Source organism: Stegostoma tigrinum, chromosome 14 (genome assembly GCF_030684315.1).
Source record: "Stegostoma tigrinum isolate sSteTig4 chromosome 14, sSteTig4.hap1, whole genome shotgun sequence".
In the NCBI taxonomy this organism is placed as follows: domain Eukaryota; kingdom Metazoa; phylum Chordata; class Chondrichthyes; order Orectolobiformes; family Stegostomatidae; genus Stegostoma; species Stegostoma tigrinum.
This window is the reverse complement of record NC_081367.1, coordinates 59,692,448-59,714,407: the sequence shown is the minus strand read 5'-3', so window position 1 is coordinate 59,714,407 and position 21,960 is coordinate 59,692,448. Positions and strand designations below refer to the sequence as shown.

Sequence of the window (21,960 nt, the reverse complement as noted above, 5' to 3'; positions counted from 1 at the left end):
GTGATGTCGAATACAATACATACACACACATACACACACTTGTATTTCCCTTGAATAATGCTCTCTCTTTTCATACACCTGCACCATTTGAGTGTTAAGAGGAATATACGTCCAACTCATCATAATGTCTACCATGCTACCAAACTTGCAAAAATGGGCCTTTATAACTCTTGCATGCTACGTTCTCACAGGCGACATAGTTCTGAGCACTCCAGCCAAAAATCAAAGGCGGAAATGGTGTCAGTACAACCCGTCGTGCACACAGACCCTTGGAACAGCTGCATGGCTGCACAGATTCAAGGAAATATCAATCACATGCATTGCTATTTCTGATGGATTACGGTGAGACCGGTTTCAAGATGAGAGCAAGTAGCTAACTTGGAAAAATGGACAATCCAATCATCTATGAATTCTGAGTGTGGGAGAAAATTAATTTCAACCTGGGGCTAGTGGTGTGTGTGCATATGCGTTGGGATGGGGGTGGGAAATGCTTCAGACGAATTATGTTCTATTTAAACTGTTGGCGTGAACATTATGAAACATATTTACTTCTAATGTTTTTCCACAGTGTAACCCATGAACAAGCCATGCCAATAAAGTTCCATGTCAGTCATCTAAACAAGTACAAGATGACATGGAATTATTCAATGTACAGCACAAGAACAAATAGTGCTAGAATTTACGCATCACATGAGCCTCTTTCTCCTTATTTATTCGCACAGACATATCATTCCACTTCTTCCACTCTTATTTTCATCTAGCTTTTCCTAAAGACATCCTTGTTGATTTTGTTTTGGCAGGGGTGATATGTTTCTCCTGACTTCTCCATTAGATTTAGTGATTATTTTAAATCTGTGGTCCCTGGATTCAGTTCCCACAGATATAAGCATCTTCTCTACTTCTATCCAATACAAATATTTTATAATAGTATCAGAGATAATGGGAACTGCAGATGCTGGAGAATCCAAGATAACAAAGCGTGAAGCTGGATGAACACAGCAGGCCAAGCAGCATCTCAGGAGCACAAAAGCCGACATTTCTGAAGTCTAGGCCCGAAACATCAGCTTTTGTGCTCCTGAGATGCTGCTTGGCCTGCTGTGTTCATCCAGCTTCACACTTTGTTATCAAATATTTTATAATCTTACTTTTATGGAGGCTGGTGTACAAGCATTTGCAACATATGTCCTTCTATAGATAGAGAAAATGATCTGAATAGTGTGGTCCTGCAGCTAATCTATTAAAATTCCGATATTCTCCTCCAAAATGTCACCATTTTTCTCTCATTTCTCCAGTGTCCTAGTTTCCCCCCCCGCCTCCCGTGATATAGTTGTCACTAATAAGGCCACCATTTATTGCTCATTTACGCCAGACTAAGCACGATAACACCAGATTTCTCTCAGCACAGGTAAATGATTATCTCAGTAGAAAACATGGGGCACTTTTCAATATTACGAACATTCAATCCAAGTAAATCATGAATGAAGAAGAGACAGATGAAAAACCATTAAACAGATTCCATATCGTGCTCAATCCTTTCGCCTTATATTGCCTAATTAAATCAAGAATTCTGGAATTTTGTTCATGCTTTTCAGACCATACTTGTTTTCCATCCCTTCAACTTATACGTACCATCCAGCAGCTCATAAATAAGGACAAAGTTGTTCTTGATGTTTTCCTCACTGATCTTTCCGAAATACGAAGTCATAACATCACACATTTTATACAAGAACTCAAAGACCATGGCTGCGTTAACATTCTGCTTGGTGACAGCAGCTAGCCAGATATTGGAACGTTTCACATGGAAGAAACTGGTTCGTGCGATGTTAGTCACTGGTGAACGCACTTGCTGCCTTGCATGGATAACATTGACGCGGAAGGCATCCACTGCGTTCCGTCTGCAAACCAAAGAATTGCAACCAATTAGGTCACTGTGAATCAGTCTTCATTTAAATATTCACTTGCATTTATTTCATTAAGACTAAAGAAACCTTAGAGACCCCAGGGTGTCGCTCAGCTCGTTATCCAAACTAACCCAATATTTTCTATAAGCTCATATTCTGATACTTGCAATAAACCATCTCAATTGCTCCAACTTGACATGACAGTCTTGTAGCCAGTACTACACTTCCTTAGCCTAATTACATATGCAGTGCTCTCTCCAGACAGTCTCCATGTGGATAAGGTACAAAGTTATTTAAAAGGTAAAACTTATTTTCCAACCAACCTGTTCAGGGATGCTATTACACATCTCTTGCAGCAGGGGGGAGTTGAACCTAGGTCTCCTAGCTCAGAGGTAGAGACTCTTATCACTGTACCATAACAGCGTGTCCCTCAATTACATCAGTCTCAGTGATAATCTCTGACTCATTGAACATGCGTTTTGACGGGCATATTTTGTTCCAAAAGGATGTTGCAACTCTTAGTTTCTATCATTAGAGGCCGTCAATGAGCAACACTTCAGTGGCAGAAGTACATACTACACCAGATTTGCTTCCTGGTCCACAGAAATTTGCAAAATCCATTGAATACAACCATTAGGACAGATGTTTTTGGTTACAAGATATCACCCTCAGCCTTCTCACTTCTATTATACAGTACACAGAAATGAAAAGGGTTGGGGGGGGGGGGAGGGAGGGTTTGGGAGAGAAGAGTAGAGGAGATATACTTGTACAAGGTCAATTCTATCAAGTTATCCATCTCAAAAAACTGTAGACTTGGATGACTGCACCTAATTTCATCAATGTGCATTTTTTGATGGAATCTGATACAAACAAAAGATATATTCTAGTTCTTTAATTGGAGTCACAATAATGATTTCTGCAATCACAAGGAGGAGGTTGCCCATTCATTTGGGGTGGGTTACCGACTGTCCCTGCATTTACTAATGACTAGTAAACTACAAATAAGGGGAATTTTGCCACCAAGAAGTGTGCCTCTTGATCATGCTATAAAAATATTTTCTGGGATGCTTTACTCTTAAGATCTATAGTCAGTCAGATCTAACTGTGAAATGCCCTCAATTCAGGAAAACAGCAACAAAAAAGTAAATTCAACCCTTTACATGTGATTCTTTACAACAAGGATTAGCTGGAGAGCCTAACGTAACCATTGAGGGAACAGTAAGAATGAGAGGTTAGTATCGAGCAGCAGGATTACTTGTTGACTATTTAGCAAGAAGATTCAATAGCGCCATGATTACGTCAGTCTATTTACAAACATAAGTAAAGTTCAAAGAATGCATTTTATCAAAAGACTGATCATGCAATGTACATTTTATGTATTAAATCATGCAGTTCTAAAGATTAGCAACACCACTTAAACACATTTGGGCAGATCCACAGCCAGAGAAATCAGTACAACAAAACTGGTGAGGAAACGAAATTTACAAACAGGATACCTTCAATCGATAAAGTACTCTTTTGGAGTCGAGACGCCCACACGTAAGAGCACAACAGACAGGTGTGAATCTGTGCAACTTCAAGGTAAAATGAATTTTGCTTTAAAGCTAGCATCAGCACTGTCCTAAAGAACGAGGTATGCAACTGATCCTTAAAACAGGGACATACTCCTCTTAGACTCTTCTGTGCTAGGAACGTATCACAGAATAAGATAGCATTTAAGGGCAAGAACATTGCTGATTTGCTTTATCCTAACCTGGAAGGGGGCAAGGCCTGCATATTAGTACACCATCTCAAGTCAGTATAAAATTGAAATGTATGAAAATAAACTTGTAAACTTTCAGGTTTCTAGGCCCTTGTATAGCCGATAACCAGAATCTAAAATTACGAGCTTTTTCCATCCGTACAAGACCCAAACCCTACCCCAACATTCACAATAGATGCTCCTGAGAACCTGTTGGCTGACCGAGTTCACCCCCACCCCCAAAAAAATTTGGCCTAATAAAATCAGTCATGGTAATAGAGCAATTACTGCAGCTGAGCTATGTCGCCAGTAAGTTTTGATTGGTGATAGCAATGGCACAACATGAAGAATGGATGCGATCACAGTCAATTTATATACGAGAGATATCAGGTTTTGCTCGGAGCTGGAGAATCTGAGCTGTGCTCAGCCGAAAAGTACAGGAGATCTGGATATCTGGTTTTTCCTCATGACAGAATTTGAAGCTTAAGTTCAGTAGTGCATTGCTGCTCCTTTCTCCCACACATTCTTATCTAGCTTCCTCTTAAAGGCACTTAAAAGCTTCACCCACGCCACCCCCCCCCCCACCCCAAGAGTGGGGACTCAATTACTGGGGGTCACGATTTCAAGCTGAGCGGGGAAAGGTTTAAGGGGGATATGCATGGAAAGTTCTTTACGCAGAGGGTGGTGGGTGCCTGGAACGCATTGCCAACGGAGGTGGTAGAGGTGGGCACCATAGCATCATTTAAGACGCATCTATACAGATAGATGAATGGGCAGGGAGCAGAGGGATACAGATCCTTGAAAAATAGGCGACAGGTTTAGATAGAGGATCTGGATCGGCGTAGGCTTGGAGGGCCAAAGGGCCTGTTCCTGTGCTGTAATTTTCTTTTGTTCTTTTTTCTTTAAACCTTACCGGGTAAGTTTTTAAAAAGGATGGATCGCTACCAGTACAGTGTTTCTCAGACGATTCTTTTCTGCCTCTTCCCCGTTCCCACCCCTCAACCCATAATAACATCACTTAGATAGCAGCTACAGCTACATTTTAATTTTGCAACTTTCAATGTGGCCAAGTTAAACGTCACAGGACAAATTACTAGTTAATTAGCACAAGGTGACAAATGACTCTTACCTATTCCTAGTGCAGCCAATGAGCACATGATGAGATGAGGAAAAATGAGACGTCAGCAAGGAAGGGGAAGTGTCAGACCAACAAGAGAGAGGGTTAGAATACACAAAGCACAGAAAAGAAACAACAGATGAGAAACAAAGGACTACACACAGACATCTAAAGCAGAACAATGGACAACTGCGAGGTGCTAATCACCAACAAATAAAAGCATTATTAAAAAATCAACTGATAATATCATTTATGCCTCATTGATACTGGCTTGATGAACCTATGCATATTAAAACAGGGATTTGCTCACAAGCATTCCTCTCAACGTAATTTATCTTTGGTACTTCTTCAGCACTGTTGGCAAGGGAGCAATGTCGATCTGTCCATTTAAAGTACCCATATCACCAAAGTCAACACAATGTTCCATCACAATACATTTTGTCATGAGTCTAACAATCTGCAACCAGGATGGAGGAGACAGTTGTCAAAGCATTAAGGCAGAACATTGGTTTTGCCCTTCCTCAATTCAAAGAGAACACGTGAAATGGGACAGTGTCTTCAATTTTTAATGGCACAGAAACAGCCTTTGGCAGGAATACCAGACTTACAAAATGGACCATAACGGCAACCCTCACCTAAGCAGAGTGCAAGATGTAGAATGCCAATGTTTTCCCTGCATCAGTACCTTCAGTATATTGATAAGTTTAAAAATGATCACTGCAAATTGATAATTACAGTAGAAAATATGCAAGGAATTACTGTATACCCCATTTGTAGCACAACTTCATGACAGTTGTTTCATGACAACCTTCAACTCCCTCTGAAATCTGAGATAATGGGGACTGCAGATGCTGGAGAATCCAAGATTACAAAGCGTGGAGCTGGATGAACACAGCATCTCAGGAGCACAAAAGCTGATGTTTTGGGCCTAGACCCTTCATCAGGCCTGAAACGTCAGCTTTTGTGCTCCTAAGATGTTGCTTGGGCTGCTGTGTTCATCCAGCCCCACACTTTGTTATCCCTCTGAAATCTCATTCTATTTAGGATAAATTTTAAAAGCAATTTTAACAGGTCACCAGATTGTGGAATTTACTGCTAGATACAGAAGTAAAATCTAGTACAGAGTAAACAGTGAAGTGAACAAATATTTGAATAAAAGTCAGAAAGGAGATAGGAAAGGTCAAAGAAAATAAACTATAGAATAGTTCTTCCATAATATGTGCAGAAGTACAAGAGGTCATCCTCTGTGCTGCTGAATTTTACATTTCCAGCCAGCGTGCATCAGCTTTAGATCACTGACAGATCAAAGTGAAAAAGGCAGAGCTACAATGCTGGGGAACTATTCAACTCAAGTGAGGAAACAGCACAGTTATTGCACAGCTACAAACATACTAGGTGAGGCTCAACTCCCAAACTAATGCGGTGATGAATCATGAGAGGAATGGCCATGTGGGTCAAAGCAGAAATGACAAATGAATAACTAACAGCTGAATCCACTGAACAGTTAAAATCAGAATGATAAGACAATGTGGCTCAAACAGATAATTCAGACGGTCAATAGCCAACATTCATCTCAAGAATTGGAGCAGACACCTACATAAAAGTGCACAAAGTATTCTATCCCACAGAACTAACAGCCCAAGCACAGAAACATGAGATTTACAGTAGTTTTGCAGAATTTTAGGATCATTCATCACAGAAGCACACATGACATTAATGGGCCCATTGTGCTTGTGCCAGGCCCTTTCAAAAAGTGATTTAATTAGTCAAACTTCCTTGCACTCTCCTCACAAGCAAGCAATTTCTTTCTCTCAGATCATATAAACTGGTTCCCTTTTTGAAAGCTATTACTAATTCTGCTTCCACCACGTTCTCACAGCAGTGCAGTCTGGGTACCTGCCAAATGTTCTCAGTTTCAGACTCTTGCCAATTTCCTTAAATCCATGCACTGACCACTGACTTTCTTGCCACAAGAAAGGAATCTTTTATTTACCCTAGCAAAATTCTTCAATTTTGAACACCTTTCTAATCTCTCTACATAACCAAAATACCTCATCTAGTAAATTTCCTCTGCATGTTTTTTTTAATTTTATCTTTGAGGTTAATTTCCTACTCTAAAATCTGTTAAAAGTTTTAAGACTCCTGCAAGGTCACTCAGCCAAAAATGTTTGTATAACCCAATTAAACTTAGTTTGCGGAAAACCTGAAAACCCATTTGGAAACAGCAAAAACCACAGCATGTGAAACTAAATGACAACGCAGGTGAGAAGCGCAGAAGATGAAAGAGAAACAAGAAAACATTTGTTTTGCACAGGCTAAAGCCCACACATAATTATGCTTAGCAAGATCTTCAGCGAGCCAGGTTTTGACAGAATTTAGTCCATTTTCAGAAGGCAGGCAACACCGTTTCCAATCAACAGGATTCCCCCACAAACCTCAGCATAACACCTCTGTCAATCAAAGTCAGCTAACAAATTGCTGAATGCAGGTGTGAAAACTTGAAACTCAGAGGCCTGCAGCTGAAAAACAATTCAAAACCACACAAATATTACAGTGCTGCGAGTCAGAGTTTTGCAAGCCATCACAGAAAAAGGGTCAACAAGAAAATAGGGATCACTGGGATCAGTAAGACAGTTGGGACAGTTGCATAATTTCACTTTACTTCCAGTATTATATTCCTAGTTCCTCAGTTTACCAAGACTGAAATGCACTAGGTTAGAAGCTGGTTCTCACAAAAAAATTGTTTAGTGAGTTGTACAATGAGCTGAATGATATGTTTCTTTCATTGGATTTGGTGCCATTGTCAAGCCTGCTATCTGTTGGTCACTATCAGTTTTCCTTGAAATTCTGGTTTTGAGGGAGCAGTTAAGAGTCAACCATAGCGCTAAGGGTCTGAAGCCACAGAAGCCACACTGGGTAAAGACAGTAGGACATGAAAGGACATTAGTGAACCAAATGGATCTTAATGACAAATCAATAACAATAGTTAGAGACAATGATACTAGGTCTTTCATTTCAAGCATTTCTTAAAAATGGACTAAATTTAAATTCAACCAGCTGCTGTGGCGAGACTGAAGCTGTTTCCCAACAGTATTAGTGTAGATTTCTGGATTATTAGTTCAGTTACTATATTACTACGACAACTATTCCACCCTCACACCCCTGCCCCTCATCATCCTACAACTCTACAGTTTATCAGAGGAAATACTGCTCAACACTTCACATTTGCAGTAGGAATGCAAACTTTTGTGGTAACTTGCCATTTGAAAGCACAACTCAGGTTGCAGACACTTTCAAGTTAGGTAATGTCAGTCCCTCTTAATGAGCATAAAATCAGTTGGTTGCCCTTTAGTGGTAGTATTGTTGGACTTGTAATCCAAAAAGGACCCAGGCTAAAGTTCTGGGAACATGGGATCAAATCACACCATGGCATTCAAATATGAAAAATCCACAAAAACAAAAATCTGCAACTGACTTTTGCAAAATGCCATAAAAAAAACTAAGTCCTTTTGGGAAGTGCCCTGATATGGATAAAGAATTATTTTCCTAAGATAGGCTGTCACTAGTGGAATATCACAGGGACCAATGTTTGGGTCCCAGCTTTTTACAAAATACATTAATGATTTAGATAAGGTGCCACATGCTAGTGACAGTAGGAATAGGAGGCTAGAGCAAATGAACGTGTGGATGAAGATCTGGTGCAGGGGAGAATGATATATATTTTTGGATCATTGGATTCTCTTCTGGGGCAGAAATAACCTGGAGAAGGAGGATGGGTTGCTGCTGAATTGGAAAGGGACTAATATACGAGTGAGGAAGTTTGCTTGTGCTACTTGGGAAGATTTCAACTAGTAAGGGGAGAAAGTGGGGGGGACCAAGAGAGATAGAGAGAAAAGAGATCAGTCCGAGGCTGGTGCCAGTCAACCATTCAAGGTAGAGAAATAATGGGGACTGCAGATGCTGGAGAATCCAAGATAATAAAGTGTGAAGCTGGATGAACACAGCAGGCCAAGCAGCATCTCAGGAGCACAAAAGCTGACTTTTCTAGGCCCGAAACGTCAGCTTTTGTGCTCCTGAGATGCTGCTCGGCCTGCTGTGTTCATCCAGCTTCACACTTTATCATTCAAGGTAGAGGATAAGGTAGACTGATAAACTGCTTTTATTTCCGTGTAAGAGAGCTGACAGGCAAGACAGACAATCTCAGGGCATGATTGGGAACATGAGACTGGGGAATTATAGCTACAATTCCTAAATAGCTAAAATTCCTATAATAGCTAAAAATGCGAGTCAGGGATGGACAGGCTCTCTGATGAAGGGTCTAGGCCCGAAACGTCAGCTTTTGTGCTCCTGAGATGCTGCTTGGCCTGCTGTGTTCATCCAGCCTCACATTTTGTTATCATGGACAGGGCTGGCAGCTTAAATGTTCCAGAGAATAGATGCTATAAGAAGGATAGAAATGGAGGCAGGAAGGGTGATGGCAGCACTTTTTGTTAGGGATAACATTATGGCTGTACTTAGGGAGGACATTCCAAGTAGCTCATATGGTGCAGTTATTTGGGTGGAACTGAGAAATAAGAAAGGAATGATCACATAATTGTGACTGTACTATACCACACCAACTCCCTGCAACAGGCAGCAGAAAATTGAGAAGAATTTGTCATAAGATCTCAGTTATCTGAAAGAATAATAGGATTCTAATGGTTGGAGACTTTGACTTCCCAAATATAGATTGGGTGTGCCATAGTGTTGAGGGCTTGGATGGAGAGAAATTTGTTCACTGTACACAAAACGTTTTTTTATACAGTATATAGGTGTACGTACTAGAGGAGGAGTAAAATTTGACTTTCTCTTGGAAAATAAAGCAGGGCAGGTGACAGGTGTCAGGTGTCAGTGGGGGAGCCCTTTGGGGCTAGTGATAGTAATTCTATTAGTTTTAAAGAAGTTATTGAAAAGGATAGACCTGATCTTAAAGCTAAATTCTCAATTGGAGGAAGGCCAATTTTGATGGAATTAGGCAAGAACTTTCAAACGTTGATAGAGAGCAGACATTTGCCAGTAAAAGGTACAGGTGAAAAGTGGGAAGTGTTAAAAAATGAGATAACAAGGCAACAGAGACAGTATTTGGAGACAGTAAGGACTGCAGATGCTGGAAGCCAGAGTCAATAGATGTGAAGCTGGAAAAGCATAGCAGGCCAAACAACATCCGAGGGGCAGGGAAGTCAACATCTCGGGTCAAAGCCCTTTATCAGATGCTGTCTGACCCGCCGTGCTTTTCCAGCTTCACATCTATTGACTCCAGAGACAGTACGTTGTTGGTGTGAAGGATAAGACTGGTAGGTGTACAGAATGCTGGATGATGAAAGAAATTGATGCTCTGGTCAAGAATAAAAAGGAACCATATGTCAGATATAGACAGCTGTGATTGTGTGAATCTCTAGAAGAGTGTCAGGGCAGTAGAAATATACTTAGAAATATACTTAAGAGAGAGAGAGAGAGAGAGAGAGAGAGAGAGAGAAGAGGATGTGCAGAGACCTAAGGGGCAACCTTTTCACGCAGAGAATGGTGCATGAATGGAATGAGCTGCCAGAGGTGGAGGAGGGGAGAGGTAGAATTTCAACAATGAAAATGAACATGGATGGGTATATGAATAAGAAGGCCTTAGACAAACATGGGCCAAAAGCTGGCAAATGTGTCCAGATTACTTTAGGATATCTGGTCGGCATGGATGAGTTGGACTGAAGGATGCTGTACATCTCGACTGACAAGACTAAGTTTGCAGACAACACAAAACTGGGTGGGAGGTTGAACAGTGAGGAGGATGCTAAGATGCTTCAATGTGACATGCACAAGTTGAGTGAGTGGGGGAATGCACAGTGGATGAAGTATAGCGTGATAAATGGGAGTCATCCACATTGGGAGCAAGAACTGAGAGGCAAATTATCTGGAAGGCAATAGACTGAGAAAGCAGGAGATGCAACAAGACCTGGGCGTCCTTGTACACCATTTCTTCAAAGTAAGCAGACACTGCAGCAAGCAGTGAAGGCAGCATGAAGTATGAGGTACGTTGGCCTTCTGCTTATCTGAGGATGGGCGTCTGGTAACAGAGGGACTGCAACAAAGGCTAATCAGACTGATTCCTTGAGATGGCACTATTCCAGGACTATAGTGATTAGAATTTAACAGAACGAGGGATTAAAAAGGACTAAACAGGGGCAAACACAGGAATGATGCTCCTGATTACCAAGCAATCCAGTACCACAGGTCACAGCGCAAGGATACAGGATATGCCAATTCGGACTTGAAGAAATTTCTTCAAGCAGAGAATGGTGAATCTGTAAAGTACTCTGTCACAGAAAAGGGTTGAAGCCAAAACAGGCTTTTTCTTCCTCACCAAGAGGGTTATATGTAGTTCTTAGGGCTAAAAGAACCAAAAGGGTATGAGGAGAAAGCAGGAACCGCATACCGAGTCAGATGATCACAATGAATGAAGAAGTAGGCTTGAAAGGCTGAATGGCCTACACATGTTCCTATTTTCTATGTTTCTATGAAAGAAATCTGAGGTCTTTACCTGGTCTGGCCTACATGTGACTCCAGACCCATAGCAATGTGACAGCCATTTAAATGCCTTCTAAAACTGTCCAGCAAAACAAGAGGGCAGTCAGGGATGGGCAAGTTACTGGCCTTCTCACTGATGCCAATATCCCATAAAAGAATAAAACAAAACCCAATAAGTCATCCACCAAGTGGCCTATGGGTACTTCTATATGGTACCTACAGAGCTGTTGCCTCCAGGATAGCCCAAAAGTAAAATCAGTTAAGGTGACTCTGAGGCAGCTCCTTCACAATGTAACAAATAGATGTCTCAAACGTAAAAATGCTACAATGAGAAGCTATTTCAGTATTAACCTGCAAAAGGTACTTACCCAATGTCATCCCTGTAGACTCGGGAGATCAAGACTTCTCCCTTATGGTTGTAAATGAACAAGCCTCCAATCATGATAGAAGCTTGGTTAATCTTCCCTTCCCATGTTGAATAAAAAGACTGAAACAAAGTAAAGAAATTACAATAAATACAAATTCTGATCAAGACTAAGTTTGACACTCTTGTATTTAGGAAGGCACAAGTATTCAGTCAGTTTAAAAAAAGTTACCTAGATAGAACTTGCTCCTCAGAGTAGTAGCACTTCTGAACAAAGACAGCCTGTTAAATCCCAGGAAACCAGCTAAAAGGTAGAACTCAAGCTAATCTTTTACACATTCAGATTGTATACAAAACATCTTCTAAAGCTGACACAGAGCTTTAGTCTATCTTAGTGTCTCTAGTGAATCCACAGTCAATCCCCACAACCAATTTTTTGCTTTGCTCTGTTAATTGCAACAGCGACCTATCATACAAACACATCTTGCTCAGCACATTGGTCTTTGTTCATCAGGTTTCTTTTACCAAATAAAATATAAGCATTCATGCACAGGCCAAAACAGGCTCAACCTCAAAATGAATAAGCTCTACCCCGCATGAGGCAATATATGACAGTTTTGCCACATTTAATGTAGGAAAATTCACCAAGGCCCACGTTGGGGAAATAAGATAGGAGAAAAACAAAGTCTAACAGTTTAAAAGTAGTTTAAAAGGTGGTCAAAGGAGCAGTTGAGTAGATGGGTTTGGATGATATTTTTAAGAAGGGAGGAAGGCAGGAAAAAGCAAGAAAATTCTAGAATGCACTGACAGAAATTCAGAAGGATAAGCAAATCCAAGAGCACAGTGGAGATAGAAAAGCAAAGCTCCACAGATGCATGAAACATGACTAAAAGTGAGAGACTGAGAAAGAATAATTATATATAAACTAACAGCCTGAACTAATTAATGGGGAAGGGGTGGAGAAGGCAGCCATTGGAGGTCAGCAAGAGCATGGGTGAGAGCAATAGATTGCACAGAATCAATTTAAATCAAGAAATAATAGATGTGAGCGAGGTGACAGTATAACTGAATAAGGTAACAGTATATGGCATGGAGAGGATAGTGAGTATTTGATGTCTAATTTTATGAGAAGTAAAAGGATCAATCAGCCCATCAAAAATACTCCCTCAAACTTTACCGGAGGATTACCCGATCAGCCATGGTCTCACTGAATGACAATGCAGCCTGATCGGCTGAATGGCCTATTCTGTTCCTAATTCTTACGGTCATAGCCTATCCACTTTATCTCTCAAGAGAATTACACACAAACACTGGTGAAGTACTCAGCTCAAAGCTATCCTTGCACCTGAACAATTCAACCAATCCAGGCATCTCCATGTCAAAATCAGTCTCATTTCCCTGTCACCACAGGAACTATTCGCTCCTGGAGGATTCAATGTGGCACTAACTCTATGACAAAACCAAAAGTAACTACCATAGTCACAAGGCGGTACAGAAGATTTTTAAATTAACAATTTTCCTAGTTTGAGAAATTCTACCCTTGTGAACGGGCCCCATAAATGAGTTTCCAGATTATTTCTGCATCACAACAGACAACATTTCAGTAATAGGTCATTCGCCATGAATCACCTCAGGATGTCTTGTTGTGAAAGTTGCTTGGTGAAATATATAGCACTTGTCTTGAAATCACCAGCTCACTCTCTTCCCTGCCACCTGTACAATGGTGAAAATAAGTTTTTTTTAAATCTAGTCAACATGTTCAGAGATGTTGTTACATCCCTGTGGAGCAGGTGGAACTTGAACCTGGTCCAACTGTAGGGATGCTACCACCACTGTGCCACAAGAGGGACCCAAAAAACAAGCTTTCTACAGTGTCCATTTATCTATCATAGCTGAGAATCCCTTTGCCAGAACCCACTTTTCCTTTCAATTTGTCAATGCATTTAAATTCAAGCTCAGCTTCACCTAAACGCCATAACTTCAGCTGTGTTTCTGCTCTCAAGCATGAAACTAACCACACCACAAGCCACACGAGACCAAAGCCTCAGTCCTTTATTGCAATGACTGGATTTATGTTTGAACATAAATCCATTACGCATCATACCGTAGCAGCTGGAATCCTTAAAAATTAATCCAAATGAACATAGAGAGTTGAAACCATAGGATCATTTGCTGGCATTATCTACAGCCTTTTGCTGAAGCACCTGCAACCTTTATGGCTGCATGGCTTAACGCACAGTCCAGCAGATCAGTTGCTCCCTTTCAGTAAAGGCACCAAATCATATTTCCAATGAACACAGAGATTGCAAGATTAAAATATCTTCAGCAAAAAGCAATCACAAATAAAAAGGGCAGCAGATGAGTTTCTAAAACGTGATCCAACTATTCGATCTTAAAAGAAAATCTAGGTATACTGTATTCTTCCTGAAAACATCCCATAATTGCCAGAACAATGCGCAGGTCATTTCAATATTGGGAATTCGATTCCAAAACAAGACCATTTAACCCTGCCTTTCCCATATCAGCTGAATACAAAACACGCACCTAATACAATTACGTAGATCGAATTGGCAGCGTTACAATGTAACTATTTACTGGACATTGTTCCGCAAACAATTGTTCAGCAAAAGAAACGTCTCAAATCGATACGTACCGGTTGCAATCACCTGCTGGTAAAAATCATCGCTCTTCTCAGCAAACCGAGCAGTTAACCAAAGGTCGTTAAAGGGGCGGTAGTTTCATGGAAATACAACGGGCAAATGGTCAGATATCGCAATAAATGCCTCGTCTCCCTCAATGTCGGAGACGTGTTTTGCGACGGCGAGTTTCTCGTCAACCCGTTTGTGTTGGCGCGTTTGTCTTTTTTAAAAAAAGTGCAAATTCGGGCGTGGCCTGTTCCTATGGAAAAACAGAATCTGCAATGGCAGTTCCGGAAAACAGAAGTCTGCACTGCGTCAAAGCAGCCCTACCCATTCAACGGGAGCAAGTTGTTCAAATGGAGCAATAGCCGTTACATACTTCCGGAGATTCTCAAAATCGTGCATGGGCATGATTTAACTCCGTAACTAAAATATTTGAGCGTGAAACAAATGGTTTATATGAGTTCCTACTGCACCACAGCACGCACACTGTGGACTAGAGAAGACAAGAGATTGATTGCGTTATGACTTGAGACTTCATTTTTACTAATTATTGGGTTTACGTTCCAGTGTAAATGTTCATTAGGGAGAGCAAGCGATTACGGTGAACTAACCGGTTTATTCATGCCCTCTTGGCAAGGAAATTTGACAATCCTTTCGTACGTCCAGGTCTATACACGTCTCCACTGTTACATGAACACTGTTGAGTTACAAATGCATGTAAAGTGGCCGAACAAGCTGCTAAAAATATGTTCGGTTCTCGTGTGCAGGCTGGGTGGATTAGCCATGAGAAATGCAGGGTTATAGGGAAAGGGCGAGGGGTTGGGGGAAAAGAAAGTCTGGATGGGATGCTCTTTGGAGAGTCTGTGTGGACTTGATGGGCCGAATGACATGTTTCCATACTGAAGGGATTCTAGTTAAAGTTGGCAGTCCATCAAGTTCTAAGCAATAGGGAATTAGTAATAAAGAAGTTTATCACACAAACCAGAGCCTATTCTGTGGCAGGGAGATACGTGGCACATGAGGTTAAATGCAGAAGCACAAAGTTCGTTACAAAGAACGTGGAAAAACAACATAAATAGGGGATACAATTCTAAAGGAGGTGCAGGAACAGAAGGCCATGGATCACAAAGTGCAGGACAAGCTGAGCGTACAATTAATAAGCATACAAAAGATCCTGTCAAATTAAATTGAATTTTTTTGAAAAGGTGCCTAAATATATTGATGAGGACAGTGCAGTTGATGTTGTTTCATATGGACTTCAGTAAGGCCTTTGACGAAGTCCCACACGGACATCTTCTCCAAAAGGTATGTGCATGGGATGCAAGGCAACTTGGCAAACTGGATCCAAAACTGGCTGACAAATAGGAGGCAAAAAGTGATGCTGGAAGGTTTTTGGTTAATTGCAAGCTTGTGATCAGGAGTGCACCACAGGAATCAGTGTAGGGACCCTTGCTGTTTGATATGCACAATGTCTTGAATTAGTAAGTTTGTAAATGGCATGAAAATCAAAGATCTTGATACTTATTGTTTATAAAATCATGATAGCCATGGATAGAGTGAATAGTGAGGGATTCTCCACCCCCCCCCCCCCCCAAGAGTGGCCAGAGTCCAGAGTTTTTGCTTAGTTGGATGTTTGTTGATCAGTATAGATATGATGGGCTGAAGGGCATGTATCTAGACTACATGATACCATACAAATCAAAAATTGCTGGAAAAACTCAAGGGTAGCAGCATCTGTGCAGAGAAAGCAGCTTTGACATTTTGAGTCCAATGACCCTTCATCAGAACTGATAGGAGGTAGGAAAAGGTGATATTTATGCTGACAACAGGGGTCAAGGAAGTATGGAATGAGCGGCTAGGGAGAGATACACCACAAATGAACAGATAGTAAGTCGGGGAGGTAAAGTGATGATTGATAGTAAGCCAAGGAGGGAGAATATAGCTAATAATGGTGACCCTAAGTAGGTGAAAGTGGGTTGGTTGCGTTGAAAGCAGCCCTTGGCATCAAAGGGTCTGGGATTTGGGGATGGATTAAGGGAAGGTCCAGGGTCAAATTCTTGAACTCATTAGGTTCCTAATACTGCAGGGTCCCCAAGTGGATTATGAGATGCTGTTCCTCCAGCCTGCACCAAGCCTTGCTGGTGCACTGCTGCAGACCCAAGACAGCAATGTTGCCCAGGGAACAAAGTGGTGCAGGCAACTAAAAGTTCAGGTTCATTTTTATGGACAGAACACAGGTGCTCCACAAAGCAGTCACCCAGTATGCATTTTGTCTTAATATAAAAGGAACAAATACAGTAGACTAGATTGAGTTAAGTGCCGGGAAATCAGTGCTGCACCTGGAAGGTACGTCTGACGCCTTGGGTGACAAGGAGGGAGGTGGTAAGTGGGAAAGTGTTGCACCTACTACGATTAAATGTGAAGGTGCAGTGGGAGTGTGTGGAGTTGTTGGGAGTGGACCAGGATGTCCTGGAGGAAACACAATCTCTTTAAATTGCTAACCAGGGAGGGAATAGGTCTGACGGTGGCTTATGATCCTTTAGATGCAGATGCTGGTGGGGTGGAAAGCAAGGACGGGTGGACCTTCTCGGTGTTGTGGCAGATGGTGGAAGGGGCACAAGTGCAGGAAATGAGCCAAGCATGGCCAAGGGCCTGATCAACCATGGTGATGGAGAATTCCATCATGGAAGATGAGATGAATAGAAACAGAGAAACTGGGAGAATAAGTCTCAGAGTGGCAGGATGCAGGGTGCAAGGATGTACAGACCAGGTAACAAAGATCACGGGCCAGTCAATCGAATGCATCACAGTCCATTTCATTGGTGTGTTCAGAGTGGATATTGGTGAACGGCCTATTCATTTCTGTGATGTCCATGGAGGAGTCAGAGACAGACTAGGTGAAGGCAACAGCTGTGTGAACACTGGAAGCGAAGTGGATAAATCTTTCCAAATTCTAAATGAGAACAGGAAGCAGCATTGATAATGTCATCGACGTACTGGAGAAAGAGTTGTGTGAGAGACCCAAGTAGGGTTAGAACAAGGAACGTTTCAGCTCCCCTGCAAAGAGTCAGGCAGAACGAAGAAGGTACCAATGACTACATCTCTGATCTGAAGAAAGCATGGGAAGTTAAAGGAGCTGTTTCAGGAGGACAAGTCTGACATACAAGGAGAGGTTGACTAGGTTGGTATTGTTTTTGCTGGAGTTCAGACAAATGAGGGGACATCTCAGCGACTTATGAAATTCTAACAGGACTAGACAGGGTTGATGCATGGAGAAGGTTCGCAAATGGCAGACGTGTCCAGAACAGTATAAGGATTCAGGGTAGACCATTTAGGACGGAGGAGACATTTCTTCATCCAAAAAGAGCGGTTAGCCTGTGGCATTCATTACCACAGGAAGTAGATTTCAAAACAATGAACGTATTCACGAGGTGACTAGATAAAGCACTGGGGCAAATGGGATCAAAGGTTATGGGGAGAAAGATTAGGCTTTTGAGTTGGATGATCAGCCATGGTTGGAATGGCAGAGCAGGCGTGAAGGACCAGATGGCCTCCTCCTGCTCCTATCTTCTATGTTTCTATGGACTCGGCTGGGCGGAGCTGGTGCAGGGGGATACTGGAAGCATAAACAGGAATTGCTGGAAAACTCAACAGATCTGGCAGCATCTGGGGAGGGAAAACAGAGTTAATGTTGCATCCTGTTTAAACATGTTCAATTGAGACATTCAAGGTCAGCAAGTGATTATTTGGATAAAAATAGCATGCAAGGGTATGAGGGAAACCAGGAAATTGGTTGTAGGTAATTATGATAATTTGAAGAGCTGGTTCAAGCCACAATTGGCTGAATGGCTTCCTTTAGAGCTGACAACACCGTCCACCTACCTCCCAATACTGTGATAATTGTAAGGATGCAAGAATTCTCGCTACAACTGTATTGAGCTTTTGTGATAACACATCTGACAAACTAATAGCATACCATAGTGGGTTTCTAAATTCAAAAGAAGGATATCTTTGCACTGGATGTGGAAGAATGGTTCAGTAGACTGGTCCCTGGGATGAGGGGGCTGGCCTATGATGACAGGCTGAGTAAAGTGGACCTGTATTCTTTGAAGTTCAAACTGAATAAATGAAGAAATCTCATTGAAGCATACCTGCAAGATTCTGAAACAGCTTGACAGGTAGACAGATTTGTTTTCCTTGGCGAGGAATCTAGAAAAGTTTCAGCATAACAGGCTGATTGATCATTTAGGACTAAAGGAGAAATTTATCTACTGAAGAGATTCTCTACTCAGAAGATTGTGAACACATGACAGTGAAAATACTTAAGATTGGAGGGAAAGATTGTTGGTGTCTCAGGGAGTTTAGGAAAGAGGAGAGGGTACAAAAAAGAAGTTGAATCCTAAAATCAGTCATGACTGCACAGAATCGCAGAACAGGCTCAATGGGCTGTATGGTTATAGTCTGCACCTGTTGCTTTGTAGTACCTCAACATTACTTTCCTGCACCAATCCCACAAATTCCCTTCCTGTCCAAAAATCTACAATCTCTATAGAAACATAGAAGATAGGAGCAGGAGGCAGCCATTCAGCCCTTTGCACCTGATCCACCATTCTCCACAATCATGGCCGATCGTCTAACTCAATAGCTTTCTCCCTTTAACCTTTGATCCCATTTGCCCCAAATGCTATATCTAGTCGCCACTTGAATACATTTAATGTTTTGGCATCAACCACTTCCTGTGCTAATGAATTCCACAGGCGTTGGGTGAAGAAATGTCTCATGTCTGTTCTAAATCATCTACCGTGAATCCTCATACTATGACCTCTGGTTCTGGACACACCTACCCGTCCAGAACATCCTCCCCACCTACATCTGTCCTCTCCAGTCCTGTTAGAATTTCATAAATTTCTGAGATGCCCCCTCATTCGTTTGAACTCCAGTGAAAACAATCCCAACCTAGTCAATGTCTACTCATACGTCAGACCACCATCCCCAAAATCAGCCTGGTAAACCTTCACTGCACTCAGAGAGCAAAGGAGGCCTCAGAAAAGGAGGCCAGAACTACATTGTCCTGAATATGGATAATGATTTACCATCCAAAGCTTTTTCTAGTACAGAACTCAACACATGCAAGATAAGTTTCTCATCTCAATCCTAAATGGCTGATTCTAAGATTGTAAAGACAAGATCTAAGCCCTTCACACATTGCAGAAATACCCACACTCAACAAACAAAATGCAAATCAACCTGGAGCAGAATTCCAAACTGACCTCATACTCAAGTCAATGAGTGAACCTCCAACTTAGCTCTCAAATGTTTCAATATTTCCAAGGGAGTTTCACTTCGTTGAAAAGTGAATCCATATTGCAGCAATGCTACAATGGCGTGAACAGTGTTTTCAAACAAAACAGTAAGAAATCCCAAGTTTTTCCAGGTAAAGCACGTTGTCAAGTAGAGAGAACTGGCCAGGTAAGGGATCATTTAAAGTCAAGGTAACAAACCTCCTTCTGATTCAGCATCCATCCACTGAATCAAAAGATTCCTTACTTCTGCCATTTTGTCTCCTGAAGACTGAACTGTGGATCAAATCTGGAACAGTAAAGGGCAAACACTTGAAACTAAAGCATGGTTTCTTAATCATATTCAGCCTTGGAATATGGGGTATTACCAGAATTGTTACCCATCATTTGCCCTCAAATAGATGCTCTGCCACCTTTTTGAATTGTTGCAGTTTGAATCAAGAGGAACTTGCCACACCACTCCACATAGCTGCTCGCCAGGAAGTTAAGCTATTCAAGCTTTATAAAATCAACACAAACTTATATCCCAACTGCAAGGGCTGCATTCAAATTCATGGTCCATGAAGTGAAAACTCATTGCATCATACAATGCTCCATTAAACCACATTTATACTGTTGGATAATCTTGCATTCCATTGAACGTTGCAGCCTAGTAGGAGGTTGGTTAGCTCAACTGACAATGCAGGGTATTGTCAGCAGCATGGGTTCAATTCCCACATTGGCTGAGGCAACCACGAAAGATCTGCCTTCTCAAACTCTGTCCCTCGCCTGAGGCATAATGACCCTAAGGTTAAACCACCACTCACCTCTCTCTAATGAGAGGGGAATTACAGCCTGACACGACTTGGGCAACTTTACATTTTACCTTGCAGCCTTTTCCAAGTATTAACCATCAGAAGACCTAAAAATCAAACAAGAGTTACATCTCTCATCAATACAAGTGGAGGTAGATGCTTCCCTAACTATTCCCTAGTGGGTTTTTATTTAGACATTACGTGTACTTCAAGTTCTAATTGAATTTCTTTAACACACCAATGAAATGGACTGTGATGCATTCGATTGACTGGCCCATGATCTTTGTTACAATCAATATCTTATTGCTTCAGATGGTCCTCATGGGAATGTGTAATGTCAGAAGAATAGTCAGGCTCACATTTTATTCTAGCAGGAAAGCCAGGACTTGCTGGTAACTATGCTGCAATGCATCTGCAAGAAAGGTATCCATAAAGTGATGTTAGATTTTCTAACTGAATCTAGCAAAGTAAAACTGCTGTACAAGTCTTTTGTGGAATTTGTTTTTGGAGGTGACAGACAAGGAGAAAAGGAAGACAAATGAATGGAAACTAAAATTACTTGGTTCCCTACAGTCCGCAGACTGACATTTTCAAGAATACATTTTTGGGTGAAGAGGAAATAGAATTGTATTGATGGAGACAGGGTTGAGAACTTGCCTTGAAGTTATGAACCATGAACTTCTCACAAAAAATGATGCAGTGAAGCATGGTTTTGAGTGACCTTTTGTGAAACGATACTGTCAGCACAAATGGCAACAGCACTGTCAAGAAGAACCGCAAGAGTCAAGGATGGAAAGGGGTTTCAGTACAACCTTCAAAGCAGGGATTCCAGACTGGTGTCTGATAACCAATCATGGATAGCTATTACAGGCATGTGGATACAGCATCAAACTATGCTCTTGGTAAAATTGTCTGCTTCCACAAAGAATTCCCACACTGAGCAGATAACAAAACACAGGAGTAGGCTATTTGGCCTTTTGCTCTTGTTGTGCTATTCAATATGATTAAAGCCAATCATCCAACTCAATACCTTGCTCCCATTCTACTCATACCCTTTGATCTTCTTAGCCCCAATCTTATTCCTTCTTGAAAACATTCAGTGAATTTGCTTCAGAGATAATGGGAACTTCAACTGCTTTCAGTAGCAGAGAATGCCACAGGTTGACCAATTCTAGGTAAAGAAATTTCTTCCCATCTCAATCCTAAATGACTACCATTTACCAACTTACCCCATATTCTTAAACTGTTCTGGGCTCCCAAGTCATCAGGGACATCTTTGCTGCATTCATCCTATCTTGTCGCATAAGAATTTTACAGGTTTCTACAGCATTCCCCCTTGTTCTCAAACTCGTGAATTTAATCCTAATGGATCCAGTCTCTCCAGAGTCAACCTTATCATCCCAGTAATCAGTCTGATAAGTCTATTACATTCCTGCCGTGAGCAGAACATCTTTCCTCAATTAAGACCAAAACTAAACATAATTCGAGGGGTGGTCTCACCAAGGCCCAACACAACTACAGCAAGGCATCCCCTCCCCTATACTTG

At 41.5% G+C, this 21,960-nt stretch overlaps 1 protein-coding gene across 2 annotated transcripts in view; it reads right to left on the bottom strand.

Moving 5' to 3' along the window:
- Positions 1 to 21,960, bottom strand: part of LOC125457604 (AP-2 complex subunit mu) — a 74,126-nt gene that overhangs the window by 42,087 nt on the left and 10,079 nt on the right. Inside the window, exons 1-3 of one of the 2 annotated variants that reach the window (XM_048542050.2) lie at positions 14,332 to 14,587; positions 11,683 to 11,801; positions 1,630 to 1,895 (exon numbers count right to left, since the gene is read on the bottom strand). In XM_048542050.2, the coding sequence (XP_048398007.1) occupies positions 1,630 to 1,895; positions 11,683 to 11,756 (340 nt within the window). In that variant the 5' untranslated portion in view covers positions 11,757 to 11,801; positions 14,332 to 14,587. Of the gene's footprint in view, positions 1 to 1,629; positions 1,896 to 11,682; positions 11,802 to 14,331; positions 14,588 to 21,960 lie in introns of those variants that run through there. The other variant, XM_059651196.1, reaches the window with a different exon arrangement.